General features: G+C 37.4%; 3 protein-coding genes across 3 annotated transcripts in view; 1 reads left to right on the plus strand and 2 right to left on the minus strand.

Annotated features, from left to right (window-relative positions):
- Positions 1 to 1,303, minus strand: part of trpm5 (transient receptor potential cation channel, subfamily M, member 5) — a gene marked incomplete at its 5' end in the record, with an annotated part of 23,820 nt that extends 22,517 nt beyond the window's left edge. Inside the window, one exon of the mRNA XM_079803625.1 lies at positions 1,277 to 1,303. Within this exon, the coding sequence (XP_079659751.1) occupies positions 1,277 to 1,303 (27 nt within the window). The remainder of the gene's footprint in view (positions 1 to 1,276) is intronic.
- A 2,449-nt stretch (positions 1,304 to 3,752) lies between these two features.
- On the plus strand, positions 3,753 to 5,278 carry cdkn1ca (cyclin dependent kinase inhibitor 1Ca). The gene is made up of 3 exons (XM_079802731.1): positions 3,753 to 4,341; positions 4,462 to 4,567; positions 4,788 to 5,278. Coding segments are annotated over exons 1-3 (642 nt in total). The 5' UTR covers positions 3,753 to 3,806; the 3' UTR covers positions 4,789 to 5,278.
- Positions 5,279 to 11,180: 5,902 nt separating this feature from the next.
- kcnq1.1 (potassium voltage-gated channel, KQT-like subfamily, member 1.1) overlaps positions 11,181 to 12,903 on the minus strand; it is a 45,124-nt gene continuing 43,401 nt past the window's right edge. Inside the window, 2 exon segments of the mRNA XM_079802592.1 lie at positions 11,181 to 11,372; positions 11,374 to 11,535. Of these exon segments, the coding sequence (XP_079658718.1) occupies positions 11,319 to 11,372; positions 11,374 to 11,535 (216 nt within the window). The 3' untranslated portion in view covers positions 11,181 to 11,318.

Here is a 12,903-nt window from a genome sequence, read left to right on the forward strand (position 1 = left end):
TTTCTTTAGGCACATGCAAACATGCCCTCCCTCCTGGTAAAGGCCGAGCCACACATTAATTGCAAAGAGAAACAAAGAAAGAAACAAAGAAAGAACAACTTTACTGGACAGTCATGGTGTTTGAATATGGAAATATGCATAAACATAATAAAACACATTAGTAAATTGTTTACTGATAGCAGGCAAAATGTGTCATCCACAGAAGTTCTCTATGCATTTGTTCAATTGGACTTGTTTGCATCCTGGTCAACAGTGATTCGAGGTCAGTTCTCCTCATGCGGTTGAAGAGGCACGTACCGAAAGAGTCATAGTAAAAGCAGTCAGGAAACGAAATGTAATGCTATAAAAACATTTCAGGAGGTTAACAGCATGTGATTGATGTAATCAGATCATATTAATGTCTTTTCAATCAATTTGTTTATATCCAAATGCCACCTTGCCTGCATAGTGTGAAACCTCCAATTCCATAATGGTCGCCATTCATTTCATTGTTTTCAAACTAGAGACATTGATCTGGTTTGATCAGTAAACATGCAATTACTCAATCAGCAGTCATTGAGAGCTGTAAAGCTGTAGTTTTAACTATAAATGAAAAGATTATGCTAAACATGGCTTGAATAATAATTGATTCTTGGAGGTAGAATGTGGCCAGGTGTTGATTATTGAAAAGTACCGATGACTTGTATGCAAACATGATTGATGTGTGTGGTCGTGTGGAGAGGTGCAGGCGCTGAACTGATTTGACTAGGGGAAGGGATGGGGAGTATGAGAGAGGAAACAGCCATTGGCAACACAGCACAAAAACACAATTATTTGCATTAAAACGCACACATAGAAATAAATCCATCAGGAAACAAATCTTCTTAAAAAACGTCAATACAATGAATGGGACACTTTGATGTTAACTATCATTATTTAATGTTTTCTATACTAAAATGTCGCTTTATCTCTTTATGGATTTTTTTAAGGTAATATATTTTCTTCAGTATAATTGTTGTAGCCTACTTGAAAAAATGTAAATTCAGTAGATTCAATCAAATCACAAAATAAAACCATTGAAACCATTACAAGGCTGTGGAGGTAAAATGATATTTTGAAATGCTAAACTTATCAAAATGGCTGTCTTAAAGAAAATATTTGCTATTCATTTGATTGCATCTTTACATCGTTTTACTATACTTCTTTTTCAGAAACTGTTTTTTTTTTTTATAAGCAATTTATAAACAAAATGTCTTGCAATCTGATGCCAGGTTTTGTGCTGAAAGAGTTCACTTACCAGAGGAGTATCCTGATGCCCCAGCATATCTGGATGTTGGCTTTGCTCTCGGATCCTCTGAGCTTATTTTAGGCCACTATAAGCTTGGACAGCTCTGGAGTGCCACCAGGAAGTGAATCAGGAGGCTTATTATGACAAAACCACTCCCTAACATGCTCAACCAGACAGCCACTCACCTGCCTTCCTCCCGATCTCAAATAATAAAATATATTTAAAATGATTAATTTCTATGCTTACTATTATTTACCCTCATATTTGCTGTAGACTTTGAAACTTGTGAAACTTTTTACAGTTTGTAAATTAAACGGGGTGATTAAATTGTTTTTTAAAATATAGCTTCTTAATACTTTTAATGATTCAGGAAAAAATTGTTTTTTTTCTTCTTCTTTTTTTTAAAAAAAAGGAAAATGGTAAATAAATCAGGCTATAGGCTAACCTTGAACAAATCCATCTGTAATATAGATGGGAATACAATTGGAAATGTTGTGTTAGTGCTAAAGAAGTGGAGATTTCTGGCTCAGTATGAGAAAAAGTGTAGGCCTATAGAGAAAGTTGCAGTTTTTATTAGATGTGTTTTGTCATTGAAATCTACAGATGCAAATGGGCAGGGTAACGTGTAACATGATAAAATTAACACAAACTAATTTTTGGAGGTTTTCTCTTTACTGGTCTAAAAGAAGACATAAAAGTGAAATAGCCCAAAATGGCTCTGCCTGTGTCTTTTGTCTTGCATTGCGCATGAAAATTCATTTAATCATAAACAGTGGTATGACGTTATGCTCCATTAGAAAGAACATCTGCAGTTACTCGAGTCAACCGCTAGGTGTCAGCAACCACAAGGAAAATTAGGCACTAAGATGAAGAAGACTGTCGAGGTCGTCACAAATGTGTTAAAATCTACAACAGGCTGCCTTGCTCGAACCAATTCTGTCTCACGAGGCATATACGCATACGGTAGCAGAACGTCCTTGGAGATGCCTTGGAAGCTGGTCTGAAATCAGTTTCCCTTAGAGGTATATCGCCATACAAAATCATAATCAATTTGATTGCAATCAATGCAATCTTGCTGACTAACGATAGGCAGCATTAGCCTACATCTCAAACATAAAACGGAATTTTATAAATTTGGGGTTATCTAATTATTTAAAAAGTTATAATCATATGCAAGTTATTAGATTTGAATTAAATATGAAGAGTTCAGATGCAAAAGTCTCTAAAAGCCACTTCGGTCAAAAATGAGATACTGAGTGAATGCTCTCCGCATATAGCCTAGTATACGTTCATAAAATACTTTCACTTCAAACCCACTAAATCCCAGCCTCAGCCCATTCAGAAGTACCGGTACTTAGGTAGAAACCTATACATAGAAGCCTAACAAAAATGCTTATTTTAAAGAAAAACGTTTTTTTATGTTGACAGTATCTTTGGAAACTTAACATACATTGTGGATAATGTAGAATTTATTTTACACTTAGTTTGCATGTTTTTGTTTGGGTTGGTGGGTGTAACGTAGTTGGCGTTGCGAGTTAGGCCTTTTTGCCGATGGGTCCTTGAACTTCGTCAAGCAGATTTTGCAGAAAAAAATGAACAAGAGTGTACGTTGGCATAACCGTACAGAACACTACAAAATATCACATAAAAAGTATAATAGTAAATAATAGTATTAGTCAGTTCAAGGTCGTTTAGTCAGTCAGTGACGGCTTTACTCGCGCTGCCGCTGCAGCAGCCATCTTGCGGATGCCTCTGACGTCATGGCTCGAGTCGCTTGGTTGGTTGAGTTTTGCGCGCCATTGGTTGAACACCGCCCAGAGGCGTCAGAAATAATGGAAATAATGCGCTAGTCTGTGAGAAATGTTTTGACTGGATTTATATTCGTTTATTTGTATCGTGTCATTTCGATTTCGGCATTATATTTCAACATGCAGCGCTTTTGAAGTAATGTTCATACTGAGCTGGACATTGTTGAAGAAGATAATAATAACAAATACCTCAGACTAAACCAATTGAAACCCTGGGGGACCAAATATTCAGAATATTCAAATATGTATTATTAGTATTATTACAATTGTATATTGTTTGTTGTAATATGTATGTTGCATATAGCTAGGCTTTTATTTATTATTGTTAATGTATATGCCTATTATAAATATTGTATTATATTTGTAATTTATATATTAGTACTATATAATTATATACAAATTACACATTGGTAGAAATTACTCCGTTTTTAACATTGTAATATATATATTTTTTTATCTTTTTCCTTTTTCTGAAAACAATCACTTATTTCATGGTCTTTATGCATGGGCCATAATTTTGGGACTGTGGTTTTCTAAATGAGGGGGGGGGGGGGGGGTGACTTTGCTGATACTAGTGGGGGGTTTATTACACAGGGCGTGGTGTCCGTCTAGCCAATCGGAGGCCTTTGCTCGTACAAACGCTGGCCTTTAACCACCGGCACAGATATAAACAGACTACAAACAACAAGAACTAAACAAGCGTCAGCTCACGGCATTGACTTTTAGGCATCATGGCAAACGTGGACGTATCAAGCAATCTGGAGCGTCATGTTGCACGGAGAACCTTTCCTCTTCTCGCCCGCACAAAGGTCTGCCGTAACCTTTTCGGACCCGTAGATCACGAGGAGCTGCACTGCGAAATGAAACGGCAACTCCAGGAGATCTCCGAGCGAGACCAGAGCCGGTGGAATTTTAACTTTGAGACCAACTCGCCTTTGCCGGGAGATTACGAGTGGGAGGCGATTTCAGAGGACACTATGCCATTTTTCTACATGGATAAAATGCAAAATAAGAGAGCTCGTGCCGCGGCGTCTGTTAACGCGACAGGAGACGCATCCAGCACTGTTGACTGTGGGTTGCACGGGATTTCCAGGAGCCCGGTGGTTCAAGAAACAGCGGACGTCCCAAGTCGACCCAACGAGCTTAACCAGGAGAACCTCTCTGGTGCACTCAACTCAAAACCAGCTCGCGCCTCATTCCTCAGAAACAGACGAAAGAGGTCACTCTTCCCAGAGGCCCCCAGAAACAGCACGCCACAAATCACAGGTAAATGCACAGAAACTATAGCCTATAGCAAGTATATAAAAAAATAACGGACAATTTAAGTGTCTCGATTTTTAATGTGATCTTCAGCGAAGCATATCTAACGGCATTGATTTCCTCCAGACTTCTTCCCGAAAAGAAAAAGGATCCTGGAGTCCAAGCAGGATGAACGCAGCACAGCCGGCTCATCCACCAGCATTGAAGTCACGCCACGTAAAACAATAAGATGGTACGTATCCACTCTGTGTGCATATATAACTGTCTATATCATTGCATTAGTATTATGATTATAACAATTATTATTAGCCTACTAATTACATTAAACGCGTGTGTGATTGGCGACAACTAATTCAGTTTAATTCACCTCCGATTAAATGCCTGTCCCCTCTGTAAAGCTGCCGTTTCTCTGTGGAATAAATGTTAACTTTGTCGTTTTCTTTGCTTTGCAGATGTTTGCACTCCATGCAGAAGTCCACCTGTGTTTATCTGCAGAGCGGATGAAAGAAAACAAGGGGACGAGACTTTTAGGGAATCTCTCTCTCTCTCTCTCTCTCTCTGAACATATGTAGCAATAATGGTTCCGCCAACAGAGACTTTGTTGCAGTGTTACAATGTCTAAACGGTGCAATTTTATATTTCTTTTGTTTCAGATGTGTAGAGGGCTAGGCCACACTGCTCTAAATAGACTAGAGCAATACTTTGTTTTTTTGTTTTTTAAATATACTAACTTATTTTATTTATGTTCATTATAGTTGGTTACTCTATTATTTACAGTTATTGCTATTGTTTTTAATTATTTCGGCCATATTTTAAGTTGTTTTATTTAAGTTTTGTATGCAGCATCATGCAAAGAATGTTTCTGAGCCGTGTTTGTTAAAATATATTCTGTAGCTCACGTTGTACCTTTGAATCAAAGTGTAAATTAAATTATATTTTTGCTAAACTGGTCGTATTCACGTGTGTTCTTGTGAAAGTCGCATAGTGTTCAAAATCATTATTGTGGATCATGGGATGGGTAAACGGCAGGATAAAAAAAAAATGTTAGCCCTATACTTTTGAGGCGTCAACATTTTGCCTGTGACAAAAAGAGAAGAGTTTGGCCTCTAAACAGGAGGGACTCAGCTGTTCCGCCCTCACTGTTTGTGGGGAGGGATATGCGGGCAGCTGCGTGCTATAGGGAGGATTTAAATGCCATTTTCTTTCCATAATGAAGGAGGCAGGTGCCCTTGGAACCCCGCTTTGTCCACATAAGACCTTCATTTTCAGCACCCTCTCAGCTATCCCGCTAATGAAACACTTACCAAGACTCGAACAAAATGGGCTCCTTCTATTTACACGCCAACCACCTGCCTCCCTCCCCTCCCCCTACCTACACACTATCTGTGAATAACATTTACGATAGATACCACCACACGCCAGATCTTTATAATGTCATTGAGTTAGGGGAAAAGCTAATGGAAAAAACGAGAACAAAAGCGGCATAGATAAAATAGTGACCAAAACGAAATGTTTTTAGGCTAAACAATTTTTTCTATAGTTAAAACTGGAATAGCCTGTATCCAATTGGATTTTTGGATCGTTTAAAAAAAAAAAAACTTTCGTTCAATTTTACAAGGTATCACATTTCTATATTGCTATTCTATCACAAACATATAGGCTAGATATAGGCTACATCAAGGTCTTAGCTATATTTTAAATGACGAATAAAAGCAAGAACCTACCTATAAAATGTAAAATAAAAAATAATTAATTTGAGTGTCCTTGTTTCACGTTACATTTAGTAATAATGATAAATTATGCACAATTAGGCTACAACTACCCAATCCTAACCCTAAATAGACATGCAGTTAAATCAGTGCTTAAATGTATAATTACACTGTAACAAGGACACCTTAAAAAACGGTTGCACTTTATTTTAAGGTGTCCTTGTTACAGTGTAATTATATATTCAAGCACTGAGCAATAATAATTAACTACTATGGGTTAGGGTAGGATTAGGATTTAATTGCATACATGTAATGCATACTACTAACTACATGTATCCTAACATAGGCCTAACAATGACACTGTAAAAAAGTAAAGTGTGAAATAGTGTTACCAAATAAAGTGTCACAAAAATATATAGTTTGTATTTAGAGTAATAATCTTTTAAACGTTGATCACAATACACTGGAAAAGACCGATAATTGGATAAAGTAGCTTGGAAGACATGAGCCTATTCGAGTTATTCTTTGGATTTTACACGAAAAACGGGAAACCTGGCCTTTAACAAATCATATTTTGTCAGATGAATCTAAAGGAAAATTCTCATTAACGAATTTTACAAATATTTTACATTTATTTTCTCCCTTTTAATTTCTGTCGTTCACGTTTGGCATAGGTGAAGAGTGCCAGTGTTTCGCTAGATATAGCCTTTCTCTAAAGAAGTTTCCCATTTCCATGACCATCTGGCACCAAAAAAGGCGAAATGGAACAAAGGCAGCTAAAGGCGTAAGGCGAAGCGAGTGCCATCGCATTCACCTGCAAATGAGGCTTTGTGCTCTCATAGAAGCACTCGGTGCTCACAAATCCTGTTTGCTTTTGTTTCTAGTCCGTATCTAGTCGTGTGCAAGAAAACAGAGATACTCCAGTCCGTCATGCCAGCGACTGGCCATCATTCAAATGAAGAAACGAATAATGTTTGGACACAATTGCATTAAGATTGTTCGGTAACACTAAAATTAGCCTACACTAAAAACAAATTTGTAAATGTGCAATGTGCATGTAAACTTAATTAACAACAACAATAATAATAATTAACGATTAGCCTATACAATTTTTTCTGTTTATTTACAAGCAGGCCAAAATAGGCCTATATTTGAGGTATCTAAATTCGCAGGCCCCAGCTGGCTCCTCGGTTGCTACCGGCAATGTAATATGGACACATAGGTTTTGTATTAAAGTATAAGCAAAAGTAAAGCCTGAGCATTGTTATCAAATTCTTCTAATTAGCCTACCTGAACGAATTTTTATCTTTCAAGTGTTAAAATATGACAAAAGCATCACGGCATACCGCTAAAACATCAGTTGGCCTATCACATAACCGTGTTTCATAATGAAAAACGTGGATTTTAATAAATGTAATTGTGTGACTTGTAATGTGAGGAATCCCCCAGGGTTTAACTGGACCTCATTATTTGAGCTTTTACACTAAAATCATTATGTCCAGATTGACAGGGTTTCCAATATGTTCCGTTATAGCTCAGCTGCGTTTCCTGACCAGATGGATTACCTCCTCCGGCTCATGGGACCTCGACTTTTATCAGCAAATCCCACAGAGACGCATTCATTCAGCCCATGCAGTCTGTACATCATTAAATGAAGTTAAGAGTTCAATTCGAATTCTTTTATTCTGACTAAAACATTATTTAAATCATGCTCGTTTATTTGACTAGAAAAACCCAACAGGAAATACTGTGCGTCTGAAAGTACGGCAGCACCACTCTTAAAAATAAAGGTTGCCATCTATGGTTCCGCGAAGAACCGTTTCATTCCACAAAAGTCTGTTTATAGTGGAAAATGTTCTTTTTAGATTATTAAAATGTTCTGAAAACAAACAAACAAACAAACAAACAAACAAACAAACAAACAAACAGAAAAGTGGTTATTTTAAGAACTGTTATTGTGCAGGTTCTTTGGGGAACCCTTCTTCTATGGCATCACTGCGAAAAAACCCTTTTAGAACTCTTATTTTTAAGAGTAAACTACAAAATGATGATCAAATAATTTAAAATAAAGCCTTTAAATAGCCTAGTGTAAATACTATGACTATGATTTATTTATATTTTTGAAATCCAAAAACTACACTGATTTTTAAAGTAATAAAATAAAAGAGTCTTATTTAACAATTCATGTTCCCCTCTTAATTGCTGTTCATTTATTTGTCTTTCTATATAACAAGGACATCACTTTCCCAACATTGCTACCCTTTTTGACTCAAACAAACTGCAATTTGCAGCAAAACCATCAAACCATTCATCTCTGTGTTGTAGCCCTCTCCATTTCAGAGCTGTTTCTCTTTCACTAATAAAACCCATAAAACTAGCGAAGGCACTGGCAAGCTGTGTCTTCAAGGCTGGATACACCTCTATGGGTTCACTAGCTTGGATTAATGGCATTTGGTCCCAAAGTTTGCTCAGCGGTCCCAGAGACAGTGACAGCAGTACGTCCTTTTAAACGAATAACAAAGGCTTATCATTTATCTGGCGGCATATGGGCCAGACCCCCTCTGTAGCAGGCCTGCTCTCTGTGGTGTCTGCCAATACTGTTGTCCTGTCCATTCCATTGTTGACGTAGTTGTCCTGCCATGAAGAGGTATACTCTAAAGCAGGGGTGTCCAATCCTGCTCCTGGAGGGCCACTGTCCTGCAGAGTTTAGCTCCAACCCCAATGAAACACACCTGAACCCGCTAATCAAGGTCTTAGGCATACTAGAAACTTCCAGACAGGAGTGTTGAGGCAAGCTGGAGCTAAACTCTGCAGGACAGTGGCCCTCCAGGACCAAGTTTGGACACCCCTGCTCTAAAGTGTCTTATTCCTCTGCCCTTTTGGGATATTTTTTGTGGAAATCTATATGGCGTATGGTTTTATTAAATTAAGATTAAGTTGGCACAAAGGGTTAAGAGGAAGCCTACATCCTGGTTTGCTTCTTCAGTTTGTCTGATCTATAATCCTAAACCCTCGATTACGGTAGCAAGATAATAAAGACTAAACTGTCATGCTTTTCATGAACACGTATGTGACGGAATGTCTGATTTGTTGCACATATTACAGGTGACAATGGCCCATATGAGAAGCTGTGCACGAACAAAGGCAGAGTGGACAGCCGTGTTCCTGCCCAGGATAAGGTCAAAGGGTGCGCATGTAGTCATCCCCATAGCAACAAAGCCCCTCACCCCTGAGAGCAAATGCATTGTCATAAGATCAGAGGTCACGGTGCTCCCCATATGGTCGTGTGCTGCATAAGTCATTGATCTGTCGGGATGCTCTAAAGGAATTCTGAAAGTGTCACCAAAAGACTTTTAGAAAAAAAAGACAACAACTGCTCCTGAAGGCTATAAATGCCTCCACACCCGCATAAATAGCACCATTCTGGCCTGATGGTGAAGGAAAAGAGCGGGAAGCCAAGCTGCCCACACACTTGTGTTTGAATAGACAAAATGTTTGACCCCATAGAAACATGGTGGAAATGAAAGCACTGCAAACATGAGAAAGAAGAAACAAATGGTTTATTAGGACCATATTTTTGAGACAGTTAAAATGGATTTTACTGGTACAAAAAAAAAATTATTTGGAGGCCAAATAAAGACAAAGAGTTTTCTATTTACATCATCATCAGTGTCTTAAATGTTGAACTTTGATAATTTTTTTGTCTAAATTCCTTTGGTATTTGGTGCAGACCTTTTGGGCTGTTTTTGCTGTAATTGATTTTACTGGAGCATTGAATCAGTAGTGTAGTTTTAGGATACAGTATTTATTTCACAATTTAAAAAACCCCCCAGAACATTCATATGAAGGAACATAAAAAACCTAAATGAGAAGACAGAGCTAAGTGAAAAGCTGAATTTGAACAGTATTCACAAATCTGTGTGCCCCTAAAAAGCTTATTAGTGATTTATAAACACAAGCAGCACACATTTTGTTCCTGTCAACAGTAATCATTTAAAAACATTCGTCAATTCATAACACTCCAAAATAACATCATACTATTCACATCTGCACTCCTAAAAATAAAGGTTCTTTATTGCCATTTATGATTCCATGAAGAGCCTTTAACATTCATGGAAACTTTCAATTTCACAAAAGGCCTTTAACTCGAGCGTCCTTATGGACATTTTTGTCTTTTTAAAAAAATGTAATGCCCACAGCATACATTTTGGCACAAGTGTGTATTTTTATTGGAATTGTACTATTTCACCACCATTTCATTTAATAAGTCTAGGTACACAAAATAGTTTTGTGGACCTTAAAGACAAAACATTTCTCAGGTTTGGCCAAAAAATCAAATACTCGTTTTATTCCTGTTTTCTGCTTCTGCATATTATAGAGCCAATTGAATAAATTATGCAGCTATAATTGTGTGGGTGTGGATGTCAGAGTGTGGTTTGTATGGGTAATAAAAAATTGTGTGTGTGTAATATTTGAGAGAGAAAATCTCTACTGCAAATCACAAATCCAACCAATGTGTTTACCAGTAGAACTTTGCTGGCATATAATGGGGGAAATTTGGTACTTCGTCCATACAAAATACTGAAAGCTATTTTTTTGAGATATCAACCTCAAATTTGAAACACAACTTATTTAGATTTGATTTTCTAACAGAAAATTTTAGTTCAACATGTTTTATTAAATATATATTTTATATACAAAAAAAATATAAAATATTCATAAACTTAAACCAATTGACCAAACTTAAGTCTGTGCTCCAAAGCTTACATTTTTTTATGACATGGACATTTTTGTCCTATGGGCCTTCGAGTAATTTTTTTTAAATTGATGCACAAGGGTTAAAGAGGACAAAGCCTCTTTAGAATATTAAAATGTTCTTCATATTAAATGTGTCTTATAATAACTGTTCATTGAAAGAGTCTTTGGGAATAACAATTATGGCATCGCTGCGAAAAAAACCTTTTGAAACCTTTATTTTTAAGAGCGTGGAGCAGAAGAGGACAAACCGCTCACAAAAAGTATGGAACTCTCTTCTTTTAAAAGAAAACTGTATAATCAATATAAAAAAAACCCAAAGTCATACTTAGACGATGGTATGCTAAAAATATGTATGCATATTTCTTTATGTGATGCTTTATAAGAAATTTGACTGTCAGACAAAATATCTTAAAATCAGCTGATGCTAAACCTGAGCCACACCCAATATCTTACATCAACTCTAGCCAAAACTGACCCAATATCAGGCACTTTGTGATTTACTGGTCTTTTAGCGACTCAGCTGTCCTCGTGAATAACAGTTGGTGTGGACAGTTGCTCGAAGCTGGGCAGGTCTTTCCTGTCTGTCCGGCACTGACAGGCTGAGGGTGGCTGATTGTCGCTGGAAGCTGCTTCGCAGTTCCTTCCCTCTGGCCAGATCACCCCGTCTCTCCCTCGCCAACATGAGGTTGAGAGATTCTGCAATGCTGTTAAGTGTCCTGTCCATGTGTGTGATCTGTGGGGAAACGAGTGTGTGGCCTCAGCACATCTTTCAAAACACTGTCTAAAATAACATCATCATAGCGTCTGTGTAAATAATGTCACAAACAAGAGACAATGTGTCCATACAAGCCGTAAAACACCAGGAACTGATAAAAGGTTCCATCTGAATAAGCAGTCTAGCAAAAGAAATAAATCCAAACTTCTATATGCTGTAAATGAGGTAAAACTTTGATCAAAGAGGTGATCATGCATAGTCAACAAATGGTTAAAAGTAAAAATTAGGCCATGCTATTTTGAAAACTATAATCCAGTCAGAACTACTTATTTGAATTCTTTCTTCTTTCTTTCTTCATATTAACTCTTTTGAAACGTCAGCGCAAAACAGTTTTAATTAAACTCAGAATTGAATGTGAACTTTAAAATTAGAAAGACTAAAATAGTATTTTCTTGTAAATCGTAGTACAATATTCTAACTTCTTTAAAGTATTGTTTATGTAACTGTCTATGTGCCGCTACACATTTTAAGACCTGTGGGAATTGTTCTTAAATATATTTAAAGGGATTCATGTTTGAGAGGAAGAAAACTTGCAGAGAAATACTTGTAATTCTTAATTTTACAGTTGGGGAGCCACATGTCACGAGATTCTTTCCCCTGGGTTAAAGCTAAGTGACGTGTGGAGCCAGGGCTGTCTACACCCCATTAGAAATAACCAGACGAGCGTCTCCATGCTGGACCACAGTTTACACAATGATAGTGGCACCACAGTCACATACAAACACATGGACACATGCACAAACATAGCGTACGGCAGGAGACTCGGGCATGTAAACATATGCAGACGCTCCCCATATAGACATGAATACAAACATGCACACTACTAACCACAGAGAAAAAACAAGATTGAAACTTAAAGGGACAGTTCACACAAACACAGCATTTACTCATACTAGTGTACAAGTTTGTCATAATACTATAAAATGTTACATTTACTGGTTTGTTCTTACAAACCATAGAACTAGTTTTGTTTCACTTTATTTGCTAACACTTTATTTTACAGTGTCCCTGTTACATATATTACATGTACTTACCATAAGGGCTGTGCACAGACCTTTTGAGGGGTATGTGCTGAAACTGAAAAAAGGGCACCCCAAGGGCAACTGCATGTCTGTTAACCTACGCCTAAAACTTTATTGAAAAAAAAAAGCCTTTTCGAATTTCTATGTGATGGGAAAAGGGAGAAGAGCGAGTTCAGCAAAAGGCGGATTCGAACCTCAGGTTGTTTTGCGTCAAACATTAATGCAGTTCTTTACCCCTACGCTATTGCTGCTGTAAATAATCTGGTGTCTTCTGTAATTTTGGCTGGCCCAACCAGACCTTCAG

This window comes from Gobio gobio (genome assembly GCF_949357685.1).
Source record: "Gobio gobio genome assembly, chromosome: 2".
NCBI lineage: Eukaryota > Metazoa > Chordata > Actinopteri > Cypriniformes > Gobionidae > Gobio > Gobio gobio.